Here is a 24,077-nt window from a genome sequence, read left to right on the forward strand (position 1 = left end):
GGTTTGCAGGACCTTAATTGATCTTTTAATGGTGCAGATGAAGCTTTCAATTCCGTGGTTTATTTCATTGAATTACCAGGCTGCGCTGAGTAATTTATACAGTGGCTGGTGGATGAGGATCCCGGGGAAGCACAGTAGCACTAGTTCTGTAACTCAGCGAGTGAGCGTGCAATGAGATTAACTGATGAAGCAACGCGCAGTGAACAATGCAGCTCCCCGGGTAATTCAATCCTTTTGAACTATTTGCATATTGATGTGAGCCACATCAGGAAAGGGGGGGTGGAAATGTTTGCTCGCAGGGCCTGGGCGGGATATTCTGAAAGGGTTGGGGGGGGGGGTCTCATATATATAGGTGCATCTGATATATATATATATATATATATAGCGTGCATCTGCAGAGAGCGAGGGGTGAGATATCAGTACTGGGCTATCATTGCACTGCTCTCAAATGCTCAGCACCACTACTTTCTTTTTGACTCTGTGCCTCGCCCGGTGAATTAACAGCTTTAATAAGCTACAACAAAGCAAATTCTGCTCTTGCATAAGAAAAATTGCAGTATAATTCAAATGTGTAGTTCAGCATGCGTTCACTTGGAAATACGTGTTCGCTGCCTTGTACCTTTCCTCATCTTATTTGCAAACATGTGGGAGGATAGATAAATGAAACTTCGAGAACTGTCATGACCTGTAAACTCCTCTGTCTGGCCTGTACCCAGCTCTCTTGCACTGGCACTGCTTCACTGCTGTCTGCAAACCTGGCACTCTGCCCCAAGTAGCCACTGACAAAAATAGAAATTGCTGGAAAAGCTCAGCAGGTCTGGCAGAAACTGTGGAGGGAAATCAGAGTTAACGTTTTGGGGAAACAACCTGAAACATGGTTAAAAATAATCTATTTTTGTGTCTGATTTACAGCATCTGCAGTTCTTGTGTTTTTTTTTTATTGGCCACTCATCACTGACCAGCTTTGATGATGTGCCGGAGGAGCTATTTGACTGCAGGGTGCTTCATAGAAGCAGCCTTCCTCTCATTTGGTAGGTCTGCCTATGCATATTCCAGCTACATAACGCCAGGCACACTGATTGGGTTCTGAGAAAGGGTCTCCGGACCTGAAACGTTAACTCTGTTTTCTCCTTCACAGATGCTGCCAGACCTGCTGAGCTTTTCCAGCAACTTTGTTTTTGTACCTGATTGGGTTGCTCTCCCCACCTCTTTCTCTGCCAGGCCAACTACATTGGGGCCACTTTTAGTGACTGTCATACAGGTTAAGATCTGCCATTTGTAGTGCACGTCAGGGTTACCTCCTCTTCATGGTTTCGTAAGATGCAAGAGTTGTTGGCAAAGCCAGGATTTATTAAACATTCCTGAATTATAGAGTCGTACAGAACCAAACCAGACCTTTCAGTTCAAGTTGTCCATGTCGACCAGGTTTTCCAACGTAAACTAGTGCCATTTGCCTGCATTTGGCCTGTATCCCTCTGAACTTTTCTTATTCATGTGCCTGTCCAAATATCTTGCAAATTTGTCCTGGGGAAAGTGGTGGTGAGCTGCTGTATTGAACCACTGCAGACCATGGGCAATAGGCACACTCAATGCTGTTGAGAAAGTGAGTTCCAGGATTTTGACCTGGTAACAGTGAAGGGACAGCGATTATGTTTCTGAGTCCAAATGGCTTGGAGGGGAAACTTTCAGAGGGTATGCTCCCATGTAACTGCTGTGCTTGTCCTTCAAGGTGCTAGGTTTGGAAGGTGCTGTCAAAGGAGCCTGGAAGAGTAACTTCAGTGCATCTTGTGGATGGTACATGCTGCTGCCTGCTGTGCATAATTGGTGGAAAGAGTGAATGTTGATGATAGTGGATCCAGGGTTGCTTTGTCCTTGATGATGTTGAGATTCCTGAGTGCTATTTCTGCACTTATTCAAATCAGTTGAGAGTGTTTCATCACACTCCTGACTTGTGCCTTTTATACAATAGACAGTGCCGTGACTCACCTGGGGCAGTGCAGTGGAAATCAGGTCTGACTACTCCCACAATCATCACTAATGTAAAAAGATTCAGTCAGACTATCCAAAGCTAACTGATGAACTCAAGTTTAAAGAAAACATTCATCAGGTTTCGGTAACAAAAAAACTATAACAGCAAATTGTCTTTAACCAATGGAATTATTAACTTAAAACTCCACAATTTAAACTATAACCCTTCTTAAGTTGTCCCTGCCCCACAACACAAGATGGATATTAAGGCTGGAAAATGGGGGAAAAAGAAACAAATGATCAGAGAGCACAGTTCAATAGCACCAGTCTGGACCACAGGATTTCATGAGTTTGCTCTCTTTGTCTTCCTTTCCCTAATTCCTTTTAGTTCTTTGCAGTTGATAGTGTTTTTTGCACGTCAGTACTCTGTTACTTCACTGGTTGAGAGCATGTCCGTTCACTGTCTTCAAAGGTGTTTTATTCCTCCTTTTAACTGGGGATTTGTACAGAAAGGTGAGTGGAAGACCATGAGCTATTACTGGAGACTTTCTACCTGAGAGAGAGAGACTTTGGTGATTTTTCTTTGTAAGCTGATGGTTGTCTGCTGCAGAGATAGTAGGAACTGCCAATGCTGGAGTCCGAGATAACAAGGTGTAGAGCTGGGTGAACACAGCAGGCCAGGCAGCATCAGAGCAGCAGGAAAGCTGACGTTTCAGGAAGGGTCGACCCGAAACGTCAGCTTTCCTGCTCCTGTGATGCTGCTTGGCCTGCTGTGTTCATCCAGCTCTACACCTTGTTATCTCTGGTTCTCTGCAGCATTTGGCCCCACACGAGTCATTGTCAACTGGTCAGAAACCAATCACAAGACCTTGTTGTCAAGCTGTTATCCCATTCAGCTCCATGGTCTGATTTTTTTATATATATTTCACTCACCCTGTTCCAAGGGAAAGCAACTTTGAACACAGTTAGTGATGGGCTCCTGTAAAAATGATTTCTAAAACTGCTACCCTGTATTTACACCTTCTCCTTGTTTTAAAGCAGAATCTCCAATCCCTTAGTCCAAAAATAAACAAAATAAAATGATGTGGTCTTTACAACAGGCTTTGAAGAGGTAGGAGTTGAGTTTTATACTGAAATAGTCCCAGTCACTCATCCTTTTTAGTAGTCACGGTATTTATATGGCAGATCCATTTCAGTTTCTGTTCAATGGTAAACATCAGAATGTTGATAGTGGGGGATTGAGTTGATGGGAATTTTGTTAGGGCGGCTCAAATGGTTAGCACTGCTGCCTCACAGCACCAGGGACCCAGGATCGATTCCACCCTCGGGCGACTGTCTGTGTGGAGTTTGCACATTCTCCCTGTGTCTGTGTGGGTTTCCTCCGGGTGCTCAGGTTTCCTCCCACAGTCCAAAGGTGTGCAGGTTAGGGTGGATTGGCCATGCTAAATTGCCCATAGTGTTCAGGGATGTGTAGATCAGGTGGGTTATAGGGGGATGGGTCTGGGTGGGATGCTCCGAGGGTCGATGTGGACTTGTTGGGCCAAAGGGCCTGTTTCCAGACTGTAGGGATTCTATGATTCCATTAAACTTCATAGGGGAATGGTCAGATTCTCTCTTAGATTTTTTTCCTTCGCTCATGGTACTTAGTTTCGCTGACTGGGCCCAGTATTTATTGCCCATCCCTAGTTGCCCCCTTGAGAAGGTGGTAGGGAGCTGCTTTCTTGAACCGCTGCAGTCTATGTGCTGTAGGTTGACCCACAATGCTGTTAAAGAGGGAATTCCAGGATTCTTCACTGTAGCTGGGTCAAAATCCTGGAATTCCTTCCCTAACAGCATTGTGGTTCAACCCCACAGCACATGGACTGCAGCGGTTCAAGAAGGCAGCTCCTCACCACCTTCTCAAGCAACTAGGGAGGGGTAGTAAATGCTGTGCCTAATCAGCAATACGCACATCCCTGACCCTGAAGGACTTGAAGAAATACTTTTCTTATTATAAAATCTCATCGAATTATTTGGTTCATTGTTACATTCTTTTGAGAATGCGAGGGGAATTATTCTGTTACTGGAAAATATTCAGGAGCTCTCCATGAACAAGAAGTGAGATCAATTTTCCATCTGGAATTCTCGAACTTTGACTCTTAATGAAATGTTCCTCTATCTTTTTTGAAAAGTAAATGTGAAAAGGGTTCTGAAATATTCTAAATCGTTATGAATCTTCACTTTGAGATTTCTGTGTCTTGGCTTCTGTCTCTTCTACGACCTCAAAACAACCGAAGAATTGCATTTCTGTCGCAATTTTGGCAATCTCTGGATGTCACAAAGTATTTCAAGCAAATAACATACGGTTGTAGTCATGTAGTCATAACATAATGTAGGAAATGTGACAGCCAATTCACAGAGCAAATACCCACAAACAGCCATGTGATAAAGACCATTACTCTGTGTGTTTATTATGATGCTGATTGAGGGATCAGGGCATTGGGGTTATTATCCCTGCTATGCTTCAAAATATCATCTGTGTTGTATATCCACCTGATAGGACAGGTGGAACATATGATCTGCTGCAGTGCGGCGCTCCCTCGGCGCTGACCCTCCGACAGTGCCATGCTCCCTCGGCGCTGACCCTCCGACAGTGCGGCGCTCCCTCGGCGTTGATCCTCCTATAGAAAAGTCTGTGTTCAAGTCCCTTTCAATACCCCCGACAGAGGTAGAACAGGTAGACAGCTGGCTGGGAAGTCTGGTGTTGACGTCTAAAAGGACGCCCACATCTAGTCACTGTGGCCAACAACCACAGCGCCCACACACAGATACTCTCCCTCTCCCACACATACACAGTACCCCACACACACTCACTCACTGTCCTCACTCTCCCACACACACGCACACGCATTTTCTCCCTCTTCGTTCCCCTCCCCTAACACAAACACACACACACACTCCCTGCACCCCACCCCCAGCTCTGTGCATATTCTGAGAGCCCATGAATCTCCTACCATTTAGGAAAAGTCCCTGACTGGCTGATGGAAAGATGTTTGGTGTCATGTTACAAACTGTTGATTAAACTGTGAATCCTCCCACAGCTTCACATTGTCCTGTGTAGAGAGAGTTGGTGAAGATAGTGCCTGTGTTGGAGAATCCTACCTGAGAGCTCAGGGTTTTGAGGAACCTCTCTATTGCATGTCTGCAGGTGGACATTGACTGGGGAATAGTGGAAAGGTTCTAATCATAGCTTAGATCTCGCAGAATTAAAACAAAACAATGAGTGAGACTGTGCAGACGCTCAGGGATTCTCTGAACACATTATGGGATATTAAAAGGTCATTGCTCTCTGTATATGTCAGTGTTCAATACCAGTTAGAAGTCATTAAGTTTTCAACGCTGACTATTGTTTTTCTTAATGCATATTTATTGGTCTTTCTTCCTATCACCATTCACCATTGACCAAAGTGTGAGCAAGACCCGTGCTTGTCATCTGTGATGGTGTTACTCTGAAGTCATAGAGTCGTACAGCAGGGAAACAGACCCATCAGTCCAACTCATTCACACCAACCAGACATTCCAATATGACTTCGTCCCAATTGCCAGCGTTTGACCCATATCCCTCTAAACCCTAGATAACAAGGTGTAGAGCAGGATGAACACAGCAGACCAAGCAGCATCAGAGGAGCAGAAAAGCTGACGTTTCGGGCCTCGACCCTTCCTATTCATATACCCATCCAGATGCCTTTTAAATGTTGTAATTGTACCCACCTCCACCACTTCCTCTGGCAGCTCATTCCATACACGCACCACCCTCTGTGCAAAAAGGTTGCCCCTCAGGTCCTTTTTAAATCATTCCCCTCTCTCCTTAAACCTGTGCCCTTTAGTTTTGGACTCCCCTACTCTCTGGAAAAGACCTTGTCTGTTCACCCTACCCATGCCCCTCATGATTTTATAAGCCTGTAAGGTCACTCCTCAAGCGCCTGCACTCCAGGAACAATAACTCCAGCCTTTTCAGCCTCTCCCTAATGCTGAATCCTTCCAGTCCTGGCATCGCCTTTGTAAATCTGTTTTGCACACTTTTCAAGTTTAACAGCATCCTTCCTATAGCTGGGTGACCAGAACTGAACACAGTATTCCAAACGTGGCCTCATCAATATCCTCTACTGCCACAACATGACCTCCCAAATCCTATACTCAATATTCTGACTAATAAAGTCAAGTTTACCAAAGGCCGCCTTCACCGTCCTGTCTACCTGTGACTCTACTTTCAAGGAACTATGCACCTCACCCCTAGGTCTCTCTATTCGACAGCACTCCCTAGGGCACCATTTACTGTATAAGTCCTGCCCTGGTTTGCCTTGGCAAAATGCAGCACCTCATATTTATCTGGATTAATGTCCATCTGCCACTCCTCGGCCTATTGGCTCATCTGATCAAGGTCCTGTTGTACTTTGAGATAATCTTCTTCACTGCCCACTACACTACCAGTTTTGGTGGCATCTGCAAAGTTACTAACCGTACCTCCAACATTCACATCTCGATCACTTATTTATATATGATGAAAAGCAGTGGACCCAGCATCAATCCTTATGGCACACTGCTGGTCACAGGCCTTCAGTCTGAAAATTCCTCCATCACCATTGTCTGTCTCCTACCTTCAAGCCAATTTTGTATCCAGTTGGTTAGCTCCCCCGATCCCATATGATCAAACCTTGCTAATCTGGCTAACCATCGGAACCTTGTTGAACACTTCACTGAAGTCCATTAAGACAATGTCTACTGCTCTGCCTTCATCAGTCTTCTTTGTCACCTCTTCAAAAAACTCAATCAAGTTAGTGAGACTCAATTTCCCATGCACAAAGTCATGCTTACAATCTCTAATCAGTTCATACCTTTCCGAATGCATGTAAATCTCATCCCTCAGAATTCCCTCCAACAACTTACCCAGCACTGACTTAAGTCTGTAGTTCCCTGGCTTTTCCTTACCACCTTTCTTGAATAATGGCACCATGTTAGCCAACCTCCAGTCTTCTACCACCTCGCGCGTGACTATCGATGATACAAATATCTCAACAATGGGCCCAGCAAACACTTCCCCTAGCTTCCCACAAAGTTCTGGGAAACACCCGATCAAGTCCCAGGGATTTATGTATCTTTACGTGTTTTAAGACCTCCAGCACCACCTCTTCTGTAAATGGACACTTTTCAAGATATCACTATTTCCCCAATTTCCTGAGCTTCCATGTCCTTCTCCACAGTAAATACTGACATGAAATACTTGCTTAGTATCTTGCCCGTTTCCCTAGTTACTCTTTTGCCCTTAATGTATTTGTAGAATCTCTTTGGATTCTCCTTAACTCTATTTGTCAAAGCTATTTCATGTCCCTTTTTTGCCCTCTGATTTCCCTCTTAAGTATACTCTTCCTGCCCTTATACTTTTCTGGGGATTCATTCGATCCCAGCTGTCTATACCTGGGTAAATGCCTCCTTCTTTTTCTTGACCAGAGCCTCAAATTCTCCAATCATCCAACATTCCCTACACCTACCAGCCTTGCCCTTCACACTAATGAACTGTCTCTGAACTCTCGCTATCATATTTTTAAAAGCCTCCCACTTTCCAAGCATCCCTTTACCTGCAAACAGTCTCCCTCAATCAACGTTTGAAAGTTCCTGTTTAATAACCTAAAAATTGGCCTTACTCTAATTTAGAACTTTAACTCTTTAATCAATTCTATCCTTTCCATAACTATTCAAAACTAGTCAACGATCAAAACTAATAACATTATGATCATTTGCCCCAAAGTGTCTACCCCGCCCAGTGACACCTTGGTCATTTACCCTGCTTTATTTCCTAACAGAAAGTCAAGTATTGCTCCTTCTCATGTAGGCACATCCACATATTGAATAAGAAACTTTTCTTGTACACACTTAACAAATTCCTCCCCATCCAAGCCCTTAACACTATGACAGTCCCTATCAATGTTTGGAAAGTTAAAATCCCCTACCATTACAACCCTATTTTTCTTATAGATATTTGACATTTCCTTACATCTTTGTTTCTCAATTTCCTGCTGGCTATTGGGATTGTGGATGGAGCTATAAGATCATACCGACAGATGATTATCTCTTTCTTGTTTTTAAGTTCCACCCAAATAATTTAACTGGATGATCTCCCAGAAATATCCTCCCTACATACGGTCGTAATGTTATCCCTAATCAAAAAGGCAACTCCCACTCCACTCTTAACCCTCTTTGTAGCCTTCCTGTAGTATCTATACCCAGGAACATTAAGCTGCCAGTCCTGTCCATCTCTGATCCATGTCTCCGTAATTGCTATGATATCCCAGTCCCATGTTCCCATGTTCCCAAACATGCCCTGAGTTCATCTGCCTTACCTGTCAGGCCTCTTGCATTGAAATAAATGCAGGTTAATTTATCAGTCTTACCTCGTTCTCTGCCAAGCTCTTGTCTGACTTGACTATTAGACTTGCTTCCCTTATCTACTGTACCAGCCCCAGCCTTTTCTCTTTTCTCACTACGGCTTTGCTGTCTCTCCCCCCACCCCTCTCTCTAGTTTAAAGCTCCCCAGTAACACTAGCGAATCTCCCTGCAAGGTGGAACCTGTCCCTCTTATACAAGGCATTTCTACCCCGAAAAGATCCCAATTGTCCAAACAATGTGAATCCTTGCCCCTTGCACCAGCCCCTCAGCCACACATTCATCTGCTCTGTCCTCCTATTCATCCTTTCATTAGCACATTGCACCAGTAGTAGTCCAGATATTTCTAACTTTGAGCACCTACTTTCTAATTTCCTGCCTGATTTCTTTTCTCAGCATGGGGGATGTGATCACTTTACCCTGCTTTTTCCTATTCGAACACATAAATTCACCAAGGCTCCTGAGACAGCACCTTCCAAACCCAGCACCACTTCTATCCAGAAGGAGAAGTGCAGCAGATATATGGGAACACCACCCCCTGAAAGTTCCCCTCCAAGCCACTTGCCATCCTGACCTGGAAATATATGACCATTCCTTCAGTGTTGCTGGGTCGAAATCCTGGAACTCCCCCCTTAATAGCATTGTGGGTGAATCTATACTAAATAAATTAAAACAATTCAAGAAGGCAGCTCACCACCACCTCCTGTAGGATGGTGAAAGATGGACAGTAAATGCTGGCCCAGCCAGCCTTGCCAAAATCCCATAAGTGAATTAAAGAAGTCTTCTCCTCCTCCCCACTTTACAACCCTTAATGGTTCTCTCTTGTAGACTGATTACAATGATTTAGAAACCTACAAATCTCATTTACTCCCCCTTAGTGTTGGGTTAAATAGCTGTCAGCATTGAATCTGTCATAGTCAAACCTGGCCTTCAGTTCATCCCTAAGTACTTCCTTCTCTGTGCCCCATTTCTTCCTACCTTTCCACTGACCTCCATCCCCAGGACATCATCTTCATCCAGCCCTCACCAGATCTTTTTCATGAGGGATTTGCACTGCACTGGCAAAGTGGATTGTTGAGAAAAGCCAACCAGGAATTTCTTCTGCATTTCCTGCCTTGACTACTTTGACCACATGATGGACACCCCTTCATCAGCAATCAGGTCCTGGAGTGGGCCTTGAACCTGGACCTTCTGGCTAAAGGGCAGGGAGGCTATCCAACGCACCAGAGGGCCTCCAGAGCCACATTAAAATTTGTAAATTTATAAGCCTATCCCCCAGTAACTCCCACCTCTTTCTGGTCCCACCCCACCTCCTTCAGAACCAAAAGTACTTTTGTTGGTTGATTGAAGCTCCCATCTGACCCACCCAAAACAATTACTGGTTTCTGGGGGTTAAAATTTCACTCTGAGTTTCAAAGGAGACACTTAGGTTTAACTTTTGTCTTGCTAAGACTGTTAATCTAGACTGTTGTTCCATGGGGAGCAAGCTATTGATTTTTCTGCCTCTGTTCTCTTATATATTAGTGCAATGTGGAGGTATCGCAACAGTTGCAGCCCAGGACCTGCCCAGCATCATGAAGCAGGGTTATTTGGAGAAGAAACGCAGAGGTACAGTATACTTGGGGGGGGGAGAAAAAAACTCTCTTTCTCTTTAACATTTTCTCCTCATGACCTTTCCTGGAATTTTGGAAATGCATCTTTTTTTCTGTCTCTTCCTGGTGAATGTACTGAATAGTCAAATGAGGAAGGAGTTGGTTTTTACTGCTTTACCCCCAGGACCTGTTTATATCCAGTGGAGAGCGATTGGGGGTGGGGGGGGGAAATGTTTCATTCTCAGGATGCCTGTGAAATTTCTGAAAAGCATGAGGTTAGACAGTCTGCACTCACTCAGTTCTCCCAGTGCCAAGATTCCCACAGTTCAGCAGCTAACGAGCTGTTCTCTGTAGAATGTAAGGCAGAGAATGAGAGAGTATAATTCTGGCCATTGCATCCAGTCCTTGCCTCGTCAGAATATTAATCAGGATGAGATCAAGTCTGTTGATCTGATCTGGAATTCATCCAGTCTGCACCAGACTCCACTATATTTACCGGCAGGTTTATACTCCATATGCTGCTGCCCCCTTGAGGAAAATAACTTTTCCTGCAATCTGTATTTGCAATGAGGACGAGCATTTATATAACACCTCCAACAAGAAAACTGACCCAAGGCACTTAAAGGAAGCGTAATGAGGAAGACAAAAACCTGGAGGATGAAATATATTGTGGAAAATTGTGAGGTTATGCACTTTGGCAGGAAGAATAGACAAGCTGAAGATTATTTAAATGGAGAAAGACTGCAGAAAGCTACAGAACGCAGGGGTTTGGGAGTCCTTGTGCGTGAATCACAGAAGCTAGCATTCAGTGGGTAAGAGGGAAGTCAAATGGGATGTTGGCTTTCATTTCAAAGAGAATGGAGTATAAAAAAGGGAGGCTTTGCTAACACTGTACAAGGCACTAGTCAGACCACAGCTGGAATACTGTGAACAGTTTTGGGCCCCTTATCGATATACCTGATAGAAAGATATACCTGAATTGGAGGCAGTCCAGAGAAGGTTCACTAGACTGAACCTTGGTCTGGAGGGACCCTCTCTTGAGGAGAAGTTGAGTAGATTAGGCCTATACTTATTGGAATATAGAAGATTGAGAGGCAACCTTATTGAAACATACAAGACTCTTAGAGGATTTAACAGGGTAAATGAAGAGAGATTATTTTCCATTTGTGGGAGAGTCTAGGACCAGAAGACATACTTTCAAAATAAGGGATCGTATGTTTAAGACAGAGATGAGGAGGAATTTCTTCTCTGAGGGGAATGAATCTATGGAATTCTTTACGGCAGAGGGCTGTTGAGGCTGGGTAATTAAGTAGTTTTAAGGGTGTGATGGACAGATGTTTAAACAGTAAGGGGATCCAGGGTTATGGGGAAAAGACCGGAAAGTGGAGTTAAGGATTATCAGATCAGCCGTGATCTCATCGAACAACACAGCAGACTCAATGGGCTGAAGGGCCGTTTCTGTGCGCTATGACTCAATGACTCTGAGTCTAGGAATGGCCTGTTTCTGCTCCTCCATCTTATGGATTTTAGGTAAAGATGGTCAAACCAAAGGAGGCAATATTGGGAAAAGCTTAAAATCTTTCTCAGCGATGGGGCTCTTAGGGAAGGATTTAAAGAGGTGAAAGAGTTGGTGAGATTCAAAATATGGAATCCAGAGCTTGAGGCAATGATGGATAATTGTGCAGCCAGTAGGGTTGGAGCTACACAGGAAGGCAATGTTGGAGAAATGCTGAGTTTGGAGCCAGGGGGTGGGCTGGTCATGTTAGTGCGAGAGGAGTGATATGGATGGGGATGGGAGAAGTCAGAACAGGAAGATGAGCATTTAACATTTGATGCGTTGAGGGACATGGAGGTAATGTCGGTCAATGAGCAATGGGTCGATAGGCAGGCTAGATTTAAATTTACTCTTCACTAATTTAAATATATATTGTCTTGTCCCTCTGACCTGACTTGTGGAAATAATATTCTGTATTCACCTTATCTGTACACCATTTATTCTTTTGTATACCTTGGAAAGATTCTTTTTAACTTGCTTCTTTCTCAGCACAGAATTTAATCTCCTCTAATCTTTCCTCATAACTCATCCCTTGTGCACTTGCAATCATTCTTGAGCCTTTCCTGTTGATTATCATCAGTGCATTCGTGTTCTATTTAGGAGTGTTGTAACCAGAATTAGGTGTGTTACTCCATGTGTAATCTGTGCTGTCACCAACTTTTCCCCAATGCATTGAATCCTTAAAAGTAGCTGCAGACACCATGGGGAAAAGGAACCTGAGGGGAAAATATTATCAGGATTCGAATATCCATGAGGTACCTCAGTTAAAATTCTAGCCTTCAGATTATAATAAGAGTAGTGAGCCACTGGAGAAGGTACAAAAAGGGTTTACAAGGCTTTTTCCAAAATGAGGGGGCTATGGCTGTTGGGAGAGACTGGCACAGACTGGAACTCTTTTCTGTAAGAAGTGGAAGGCTGAGGGGTGACCTGATAGACATCTTTACAAATTAAGATGGGGCTTGAGGACCGGAAATTTTTACTTGTCAGTGCAATGGAAACTAGGGGCCATAAAACAGAGGACATTCACTCACTATTTCCAATCAGAGATTCAGATTCCAGGACAAGTAGACAAGGTGATTACTTTATAAAATATTCATTCATGGGATGAGGGCGTCACTGGCTAGGCAGCATTTATTGCCCATCCCTAATTGCCCGTAGGACAGTTAAGAGTCAACCACATTGCTGTGGTCTGGAGTCACATGTAGGCCAGACCAGGGAAGGATGGCAGTTTCATTCCCTAAAGGACATTAGTGAACCAGATGTGTTTTTTTTGACAATCAACAATGGATTCGTGGTATTATTACAAAGTGGAGCATTTTTTTGTCCATTGATTAAAGTTACCAATCCGCTAGGATTTCCTTGGAATCTCCAGGAGTGAAGGCTAATCTCCCGAATACTGTTTGCACCAAATCTCCAAGAGAAAAGCATTGACAAGTCAATGAAAATATAGTTTCTTTTTCTTGTAATTTACTTTCAAACACCATTTTTTGTGACTTAGAAAAAATATTGGCCATAGAGAAGTAAAGCCTACTTGATCAACAATCAGATCCCATCCGATTGGGTGCCAGCGAGGCCACTCACTTTCTAATTGGGCATGTGGAGGTGAGGCAATACAAGATGGATCTGTTAGACAGCCAATGACAGGAAGGTGGGGGGTCAGGGGGGTGCAGGGCTGTTGGAGATCCTGCAAACACGCATCCAGGAGCACGTCAGAACAGAGTTGGTGAACCAAATTACAAACTTTCAGCAGGAAAGCTGGGTAAAATTGGAAGCTCCCCGTCAAACAAAAACAAACCTCCTGAATGATAGCAAAGTGACCTTGGATTCAATATGTAAGAACTAACAAGCCACAGTTTTTTTTTTTAAATTTTACTGTATGATCCTGGACATAGAGATCAGTAATCAATGTCTACAATGTTAGGCTGAGAACAGCACGCTTGGTTAATTAGAGAGATCTGCCATTCGCTGCAAAAGGTTTTCTCTTTTGCAATCAAGGTTTCAGAAAATTTCATTGTCAGTTTGAAAGACACTCTCATCTGCCAGTATTTCCACAGAGGCCTCGTTTTCCCGTAGTGTCTTATGTTGTTTCTTTGTGATCTACACAGTCCATTACACAGGGGAGCACTGCCAGTCTCCGTTTCACACAGGAGGGCATCAGCCTTTCTTAAAGTTAATTAAGATCAAAATTTTCAGGAACTGGAAATGGCCATAAGCCTGAGCCAACCTGTCTCTTTCATTTTTCCAAATTCCAGCTCCCAGCTTTCTTGCCAACTGTTTTTGTGAATACTGAGCTTTTTGTGATTCTGAACAAAATAAAAGCATTACTGGCTTCGACCAACATCATTCTTTTCATGATGTCAGTTGAGGGATAAATATTCGCAAGGGCACTGGGGTGGACTGGGGCGGGGGGAGCTTTGAATTTGTGAAATGATGTCCTGGGATCAACCTGAGGGGGCAGATGAGACATCCCCCACAAAATGTATTTTACTGAATTAATTTCCACTTCCAGCCTTTTTTGGTCCGGAGGTGATTGATTACAGATTACCATCAGAGCATGATTTCCTCATCCGAGTGCGTATACTTTGTTCTGACTTTGACTCTGGGTGTGTTTCCAAACTGTTCAGCAAGTGTCCTGACCAATGCCTTTGGTATCTACAGACTTCACTATTCACATCTTCTCCACCTTCACCCAATATAACAGGAGCTCATCCAAAGCTGCGGTACCCACTTCCTAACACAAAGCCAATGCAACTAAGACCCTCAATGCTGGCCGGCGTTTTTATCCCTCAACTGGCATCATGAAAGGAAAGACCTTGGATGAAGCCAGTAATCGTTTTATTTTGTTTAGAATCCAAGAAGCTCTGTTCACGAGAAGAATGAAGCCACAAGGTTCACGGTTTAAACAAAATAATTTTACCGCATAAACATCAAAGAACATTAATGCTAGAAGCTAAACCCTGTCCTAAAGGGTCACATCAAAGATATTAAAAGTATAATGAAGATGTGATCATAATTTAGTCATTATTAAACTGAATTGAACTCCATTTTCCACCTCCACCAATTTGAGTTGTGCCTCTAATTGCATGAGACAGAAATGGGAACATTAACCACTTGGTTTGAGCACAATCTTAAGCATTTGTAGAAGGGCCAAGATTGTAAGGGCTTTCTACTTATTTCCATACTGATCCAGTAACACAGCGGTTTAAAAATGGTTTTTGGGGGAGGCGATGGCCTAGTGGTATTATCACTGGACTGTTAATTCAGAGACCCAGGTAATGTTCTGGGGACCGGGTTCAAATCCCGCCATGGCAGATGGCGGAATTTGAATTCAATGAAATATCTGGAATTAAGAATCTAATGATGTCCATGAATCCATTGTTGATTGTTGGAAAAACCCATCTGGTTCACTAATGTCCTTTAGGAAGGAAACTGCCATCCTTACCTGGTCTGACCTACGTGTGACTCCAGACCCACCGCAATGGGGTTGACTCTCAACTGTCCTCTAGGCAATTAGGGATGGGCAATAAATGCTGCCTAGTCAAAGATGCCCACATCCTGTTGGTAAATAAAGGGAAAAAATGCTCATGTTCCATGTTCAGTCCCTCCATGGCCTTGCCTCTCTCTGTCTGGAACCTCCTCCAGCCCCCATCTACTAAGATCTCATCATTCCTCCAGTTGACCTTCTGTACCACCCCCTCCCACCCAATTTTAATCATTCTGCCATTGGAGGTTGTGCCCTCTGGAATCACCTCCCTAAACCTGTCGGTAATTCTTTCATTATGCTCCTGTGTAGTGCCTGAAGGTGTTTTACTGTCAGAAACAGGGCATGTGAAGGTTGGCATTGTGGAACTATATCATAATCAAACAATTGGCAAAATCCTGCCAGTGCTGGAAACCTGAAATGGACAGAGAGACAGACGGAATGCTGGAGAAACTCAGCAGGTCTGGCAGTGTGGCAGTGTCTGTGGAGAGAGAAACAAAGTTAACATTTTGAGTCCAGTATGACTCTTCTTTGGAACTGATATCATCATTAATCCTGATCCTGTCCTTTAACAATATTTTGGTGGGTTTCATCTGGGTGCTCCGGTTTCCTCCCACAGTCCAAAGATGTGCAGGCTAGGGTGGTTTGGCCATGCTAAATTGCCCACAGTGTCCAGGGATATGCAGGTCAGGTGGGTTAGCCATGGGAAATGCAGGGTTAGAGAGATAGGTTGGGGGATGGATCTGGGTGGGATATTCTTTGGAAGGTCGGTGTGTACTTGATGGGCCAAATGGCCTGCTTCCACACTGTAGGGATTCTAAAATTTGTGCACTTTCAGCCAATTCATTGTGTCAGGGGTAGGGGGCCAGGATGGGGCAGGTGGGGAGAAACAGTTCCTTTTAAATCTCTCAATTTTAAACTTTTTTGAGAGTTACATTTTGACGGTTCTTCTGTTTCTTTTTCTAGATCACAGTTTCTTCGGATCCGAGTGGCAGAGGCGTTTCTGTGTGTTGAACGCAAATATATTCTATTACTATGGCAGTGAGAAAGGTATCAATGCAATCCTTGCAATGTCCTCACCGTTTCCTAAACTGGGCTGCAGCTGAAGTGTAGATTTTTCCCAGAGATAACGGAGAGTCATCGGGTGGTAATTGTGCAGCTGGAGACCGTTTAGCTTATTGAATCTGCACTGGCTCTCCTAGGAGTATTGTGACGGTGCCATTTTCTGCCTGTTCCCCTGACCCTTTTTTGCCCATTGTTTGTGTTTTCTGGATACACGTCATCCCATTTCTGGCAATGCGGGAATTCATTGTCTATCCCAGATTAGCTCTGAGAGTTGGTGCAACTGAATGGCTTGCTTGGCTCTTTCAGAAGGTAAAAAGACCCTCCCCCCAAAGCCTGTTCACCATCGACAAGGCACATGCCAGGAGTGTGATGGAATACTCCCCACCTTCCTGGATGGGTGCAGCCCCAACAACACTCAAGAAGCTGACCCCACCTTCCTGGATGGGTGCAGCCCCAACAACACTCAAGAAGCTTGACCCCATCCAGGACAGAGCAGCCCATTGCACCACCTTCAGCATTAACTCCCTCCACCACTGACACACAGTGGCAGGAATGTATTTGCAGCAAGTTACTTTGACGGGACTTCCCAAACCCCGTGACCTGCTGTACCACCGAGAAGCACAAGAGCAGCACACCCCTGGCAACACCGCCATTTGCAAGTACCCCTCCATGGGGCACGGCGTCCTGACATACAGCAGTGGGTGGAATCGCCTGGGCCTGCCAGCATGGTTTAGAAAGGCGGGTGTGAGGCAAAAGTTCACTTTCCTGACAGCAGCCTAAAGTTGTGATGCTAGGCTCTCGGAATGTTTTCAGGTCGGTCAGCTTTTCTGAACTTGATGCTTAAGAGCCTCTTCGGTTTTGTTGTCAATGGATATTTACAAACTCCCTGGTCCAATTGAATTACACTCACCGATGTAATCTAGTTGGTCGGAAACAGGAAATGTGCGTGTTCGATGAGGGGTGAGTGAGTACATGACCTACGCCATAGCGCTGTGTGTACAAACTTCATCACTAACTCGGCCCCTTCTTAACCAACCCATTTCTTTGTTAGGCACACCACTAACATTAAATGGTTGCACAAAGTCAACTAGCCAGCCAAAACAAGGCAGACACCATTAACTGACACCATCACACATCACCAGGGCCAAACTAACTCAACATGAGGCCAAACTCAAATGGTTCAGAAAACATTGGTTGATTGAGAGCAGTAGGGAATGGGACTGAAAGGGCCTGGTTGTTGGGGCATAAGAAGGATGCTGGGGAATGGAGGGAGAAAGCTGGGATGCAGGGATAGGGGCAAAGGGCAAGGAAAGGAGGGAGCTGCATATTTAGGCTGGAAGGCCCTATTGGGTAATTAGGAGAGCAGGAACTGGAGGTGAATAATGGGTAGGGTAAGGGTGAGGCTGGGGGTTCTGGATGGCAGTGGGATCAGGGGAAAGAGCAGGAATATTGGGAGAGAGAGTTAAAGGAGCAATTGTTATGGACGGGTTTGAGGAAGGACAGAGGGGGCGGAGAATGCCATTGACAGTGATGGGGGAAAGATGTTGTGTAGAGGGGGAGGGGAGTGAATGAAATGAAAACTTACAACTTCCATGTCTCTTTGAAATTAGTCTATGTAGGAAGGACTCACAGAATATGAGCAGGGCAATTGGAAGGGGCCCCAAGCAGATTTCCCCACGTTCCTGCACAACCCAAACTCCTGGTCCCCAAACTGACGCAGTCACAGCCCAGGCTGAACCAGACCATCAGGGGAGCATTCGGTTAGTGTCTGAGCTCTGAACAGAACTGCTCACTGCAGAATAAAGGAGAATGAGCTCCACCAACTAGAAACGGCAACATCGCCAGCATTCACCCTGAGCACCAACACCCCTCATTAACCCTGAGCACTGACAGACCCCCATCGGTCCCGAACACCGACGCTGCCAGGGTCCATGTGATGGAGTGCACCTTCTCCGTTGACGCTGATGGTCCTGCTGGGACCAGTTGCTCCACAACAGCCCCCCACCCATTCCGCGGAGTCAGCCGTGTTCCGGAGCCATGACATTGTGGAGCTGCAGTGACCTTGACCAGCTCCCTCTGCTCTTCCTTGCCATCTGTACACAGTCCCTGGCTCCTCTGCTAGACTTTCCCTGGCTTTGCCTCCGAGTCTCTGTCAGCTCATTGATGGCGAAGACATTGCATCTCCAGATTACTGCCCGAGCCGCGTGCCAACTGGCATTGGGTTGCAAGAATAAGGGAAGTAAACGCGTGGCTAAAGGAGGAACGCAGGAAAGAGAGGTTCCTCTTCATGGGACACTGGCATCAGTATTGGAACAGAAGGGGTCTGTACCGCTGGGATGGTCTCCACCTGAACTGACCTGGGACCAATGTTCTAGCGAAAAGGGTAAATAGGCTGGTCAACAGGACTTTAAACTAGTAAGGTGGGGGGAAGGGAATGGTGAAACTTGCCCCAGTGGGAAACAAAGCAGCAGGCTAACATCTGTTGGCGGTGGATTCAACTGCATGGGAAAATAAGAAAAAAATGAAAAGAAAGGAGAACTCAGGAGCAGTTATTAAAGTCTCTAGCACCCAAAATAGGACAGAGTGTTTGGAAAGGGTTAGGAATCAAGCACACTGGATAAACGAACGACAATGAGAAGAGGGACGGCCAATACAGGCCTGAAGGTCCTGTATCTGAATGCACGCAGTGTACAAAATAAGGTAAATGACAGAGTGGCAGAGATTGAAATTGGTACTAATGATGTGGCGGGCATCATGGAGACATGGTTGCAAGGGGATCAGGATTGGGAGCTAAATATCCAAGGATTTGCATCCTATTGAATATTGAAATCAGGTGGGCAGAGGGGGTGGGGTTGCCTTAGTCATAAGAAATTAAATTAAATCCATAGCAAGAAATGAAATAGGGTCAGATGTAGGTGTGGGTAGAGTTGAGGAACTGCAAACATAAATAAACCATAATGTGAGTTAGGTAGAGGTCTCCAAACAGTAGTCAGGATTTGGGGCACAAGATACACCAGGAGACAGAAAAGGGGTGTAAGAAAGGTAAGGTTACAGTGATCGTGGGGGATTTCAATCTGCAGGTGGACTGGGAAAATCAGGTTGGTAATGGATCACAAGGAAAGGAATTTGTGGAATGTCTATGAGATGGCTTTTTGGAGCAGCTCGTGGTGGAGCCCACAAGGGAACAGGCAACACTGCATTTAGTGTTGTGCAATGAGGCAGACTTGATAAGGGAGCTTAAGGTGAAGGAACCCGTAGGAGGCAGTAAGATGATAAAATTTACTCTGCAGTTTGAGAGGGAGAAGATAGAATCAGAGGTAACGGTATTTCAGCTGAATAAAGGCGACTGCAGACACATGAGGAAGGAGCTGGGCAGAATTGACTGGGAGAGGAGCCGAGCAGGAAAGACAGTAGAACAGCAATGGCAGGAGTTTCTGGGATTAATTTGGGAAACACAGCAAAAATTCATCCCTAGGAAGAAGAAGCATTCTGAAGCGAGGCTGAGGCAACCATGGCTGACATGGGTGGTCAGGGGCAGCATAAAAGCAAAAGAGAAAGCATATAATGTGGCAAAGGGCAGTGGAAAACCAGAGGGTTGGGAACCTACAAAGACTAACAGAGGGCAATGAAAAAAGAAATAAGGAGGGAGAAGATTAAATGTGAGGGTAAGCTGGCCAGTAATATAAAAGAAGACTGTAAGAGAGTTTCTTTAGGTATGTAAAGGGCAAAACAGAGGCAAAAGTGGACTTTGGGCCGCTGGAGAGGTAGTAACAGAGAAATGGTGGAGGAACTGAATAAGTACTTTGTGTCAGTCTTCACGGTGGAAGACATGAGTAATATCCCAAAAGTTCAAGAGATTCGGAGGGGGTGGGGCAGAGGTCAGTATGGTGGCCATTACCAAGGAGAAGGTGCTAGAAAAGCTGGAAGGTCTGAAGGTGGATAGATCACCTGGACCAGATGGACTGCACCCATGAGTTCTGAAGGAGATTGGTGAGGAGATAGTGGAGATGTTAATGGTGATCTCAGTAGGAGTAAGGTGGAAGATAGGAAATTACAGGCCAATTAGCCTGTCCTCGGTCGATGGTAAGATTTTGGAGCCCATTGTGAAGGATGAGATTTCTGAATATTTGCAAGTGTATAGTAAAATAGGGCAAAGTCAGCACGGCTTCATCAAGGGGAGGTTATGCCTGCCAAATCTGCTAGAATTCTTTGAGGAAGTAATGAGCAGGGTAGACCAAGGAGAGCCAATGGATGTTATCTACCTTGACTTCAAGAAGGCCTTTGACAAGGTGCCGCACAGGAGGCTGCTGAGTAAGATAAGGGCCCATGATGTTAGAGGCAAGGTGTTAGCATGGATAGGAGATTGGCTGTCTGGCAGAAAGCAGAGAGTGGGGATAAAAGGGTCTTTCTCAGGATCTAATAGAAACTTATAAAATAATGAATGGCCTGGACAGTGTGGACGTTGGGAAGATGTTTCCTTTGGTAGGAGAGACTAGGACCCGAGGGCACATCCTTAGAGTAAAGGGAAGACCTTTTAGATCGGAGATAAGGAGAAACTTCTTCAGCCAGAGAGTGGTGAATCTATGGAACTCACTGCCTCAGAAGGCTGTGGAGGCCAGGTCACTGAGTATATTTAAGACTGAGATAGATAGGTTCTTGATTATCAAGGGGATCAAGGGTTACAGGGAGAAAGCGGGAGAATGGGGTTGAGAAACTTATCAGCCATGATTGAATGGCGATGGGCCGAATGCCTTATTTCTGCTCTTATGCTTTATGATCTTATGTCAGGCATCCCCCTACTCCCCATGTGGGCCAGTTCTTGCTTATTGTACACAGTCTTCTGCAGCAAAAGGAGAGAAAGATGAAGAGACATTAGCATTGGTACAATGCATACTCTGCCTGCATTGATAGATCCAGACTGAGAGGGTAATCCCTAGGACTGGGATTGTCCGTGTGTGTTCCTAGGGAGAAGAATGTGCTGTGGGGTCCTCAGGAATCAGAAGGTTCTGACTGAAAGCTGGTTCCGTGCCATCAAAGAGCAGAATTGATGTGAATTAGTCAAATCTGATAAGATGCGTGTGCCAGAGATCCCTGGGAACTGTTCATCCTGAAGCCATGTTTTGGGATTGCATCCTTGTCCCATGTAAGCCTTTAGTGAGATGCTATCAGATATACACATTCCCTCGTTGTAATGAAAGGTCAGTGAAGCTGCTGAGTGTAGAAGCTCCTTTTATGTTTTAAGGGTCAGGTGAACATGACAGAGGTGTCTGAGGCAGTGGCACTGCGGTGCCAGTGCTAGATTGGCAGCTGCAATGACGTGGCAGACAATGACTGCACATGGGGCATCTGTTGGAGATGTCTGGCACCCAATCTTGTCCTGGGCAGTGGTAACAATGTTCACTCAGGCTCAGGGGGCATGAAGCATTGAGCGGGCAGAGGGATAGTTTCTCCAAGGACTAGAGCAATTCAAGAAGGCAGCTCACCACCACCTTCTCAGGGGCAATGGGGAATGGCCAATACATGCTGCCCTGGTCAGTGATGCCCACGTTCCATGAAGGACTAAAACGAAATGCCCTGGTGGAACCCAGCGGATCATTCATCCTGTGGTGGCACTAGGGTCAGGTTCTCCTGAAACACCAATGGTTGCTGACCTCCACAGCCACCTTTGTTTTCCTTTGTCCTCCTTTTGCCATCCCTAGGGAGCAGCACTTTCTTTCGCTCCTGGTCAACTTTCCAGAGAATCTCTTGGGAGACTTTGCTGAACATCGACACAGCTTTTCAGTCTGTCTGTGGGTGGGGGAGGTGGAGGTGATGAACTGAGCTGGAATGATGCTCCTGGGTTACAGAGAGTGACAAAAATGTCCATGTGCCTTTTAAACAAGGTGTCCAGAAAATACCAGAAAAGGGAGGCTTGCAAAACTTTGTGTCTGTCAGCCTGTGAAATTTTGATTTTTACCTGCTATTGCATGCTTCATGAGTTGAGAAGAACATTATTGTGACAAAACATCCAGCCCCCACCCCCCACCAACCTAATGAAAATAGCTCCTGCTTTTTGGCTTGCTGCCAAACTTAGCCTCAAAAAAACAAAGACTATGCCCTTCATGTTTGTTCCTTCATTGTCACTGGGTCAAAATTCTGGAATTTCCTCCCTAAGGGCATTGTGGGTCTACCCTACAGCACAGGAACTGCAGCGGTTCATAAAAGTAGCTCATCACCAACTTTTCATGGGGCAACTAGTGATGGGCAATAAATGCTGGCCTCAGCCAGCAACACCCACATTATGTGAAAAAATAGAGTACACACTGAGTTACAGCATGGTACTGACTACTCCATTCGAACTTTTGCATTCCTGAGGTTTTGGAGTGTAGCTATAGTTGAGTTACTTGTTGCAATGTTCCACCTTTGTCCATTTTTTTTTTGTAGATAAACAACAGCGAGGCGCCTTTTACCTCTATGACGCTTATCTAGTTTCCAATCTTCGAAAAGATTCCAAGAAGAATGCCTGCTTTGAGATTGTCAGTTCAGACAAAAAGGTTTATCAGGTATGAACTCGCCCTTAGTTTGGGAATTTCTTGGTAACTGCAAGGTGAAAGAGTTCAATGAAGTCGTTTCAAAGTATTTGAATGAATAAAGACCTGAAATTTTATCGCACCTTTCACAACCTCAGGGCCGTTAGACTTTTTATAGCTGATGGAGTCCTTTTTAAGAATAGTTCCTGTTACAATGTAGGAAACAATGTAGCAGCCAATTTCTTCACAGCAAGCTCCCGCAAATAGCAATTAGATACCGACCATCTGTAAAACAAAAACACTGCTCCTTTTGAAGTATTACATCCATCAGAAAGGGCAGACAGGGTCACTTTTTTTTACATTTCATCCAGAAAACAGAATCCCCGACATTGCAGCTCTTTGTCAGTCCTGCAGGGAGAGAAACTCTCTGGCCTATCTCAGCACTGGGAGTGTTCCTAGCTGCATTATGACAGATGATAAGGTAACTATCGATTATTGCTAGTGAGGTGCCTGGTTTAGGTGTTCAGATGGTAACCATTATGCTCATTATCCCTGTCACCTTTCAGCCTGGAATTAAATGTATTATTGCTCTGAGATTATAAATTGTAGTGAAATATTTATCCTTAGTTTACTGGCACAAAACTGAGGCACAAATCCATTCTTCAAAATCACTCACTACCTTTCTTTGCTCCATTTTAAGATGCTCCTTAAAACTTCAGCTTTCACAAAGTTTCTAGTAATCTGTTCCAATATCTCCTTGTGTAGTTCAACGTCAAGCTTTATGTGATACCACTCCTGTGAAACAATATGGGAGATTCTCGCTTTGTTATATGCTCTGTATAAATACCTCTGCAGCATTTAAGAGGGAACCCCATGAAGGACATTGTGTCTTCATACTTTGTAGGGTTCGCAGTAAACATGACCCCAAAGCAGCAGAGGATGTGAATGACACCAGCATTCTGCTTCCTAACACTCTGCTACCACCCTGCTCCTTGCTGTCTCTCACCTCCTCCTTAAGACCCTGCAATGTGTATCCATGGAGATCGCTGTCCATCTCTTTCTTCATCACAGTCTTCTGCTTCTCTTCAACCTGCTGCCCATTAAAAACCAAATCGATTTTTAAATCAGCGAGTTGAAATCTGTGTCTGTTGAGTGGTCACTGTGGCTGACGTGTATGCATTCACTCTGCTGTACTGTATTAGATTGTCAGTGCATTCCCTGCCACAATGTCAGATCTCTCTGGCGCCACTTCAAACATCTATAAATTGGATATCATTAGATTTATAGTGAGTGGGATTATTAGCCAGAATGAAGGAGAGACGCTGGCAATAGAGGTGCTGCTAAAGGTGTATAAAATTTCAGGAGGTGGTCTCACTTTTTGATTGAAATGGTCAACTGTTTTTTTTTTTAAATTTTGCCCATCTGCAATGAAGCAATTCTGCAAGGTGCTGTGCATCTAACACAATTGCTAACGTGCATGCAACAAA

General features: G+C 44.7%; 1 protein-coding gene across 1 annotated transcript in view; it reads left to right on the forward strand.

Annotated features, from left to right (window-relative positions):
* The first annotated feature begins 156 nt into the window (after positions 1–156).
* LOC109938755 (src kinase-associated phosphoprotein 1-like) overlaps positions 157–24,077 on the forward strand; it is a 165,557-nt gene continuing 141,636 nt past the window's right edge. The window contains exons 1-4 of the mRNA XM_048614586.1: positions 157–220; positions 9,913–9,996; positions 15,983–16,066; positions 22,505–22,623. Coding sequence (XP_048470543.1) covers positions 172–220; positions 9,913–9,996; positions 15,983–16,066; positions 22,505–22,623 — 336 coding nt within the window. The 5' untranslated portion in view covers positions 157–171. The remainder of the gene's footprint in view (positions 221–9,912; positions 9,997–15,982; positions 16,067–22,504; positions 22,624–24,077) is intronic.

This window comes from Rhincodon typus, chromosome 30 (assembly GCF_021869965.1).
Source record: "Rhincodon typus isolate 14 chromosome 30, sRhiTyp1.1, whole genome shotgun sequence".
Classification (NCBI taxonomy): Eukaryota; Metazoa; Chordata; class Chondrichthyes; order Orectolobiformes; family Rhincodontidae; genus Rhincodon; species Rhincodon typus.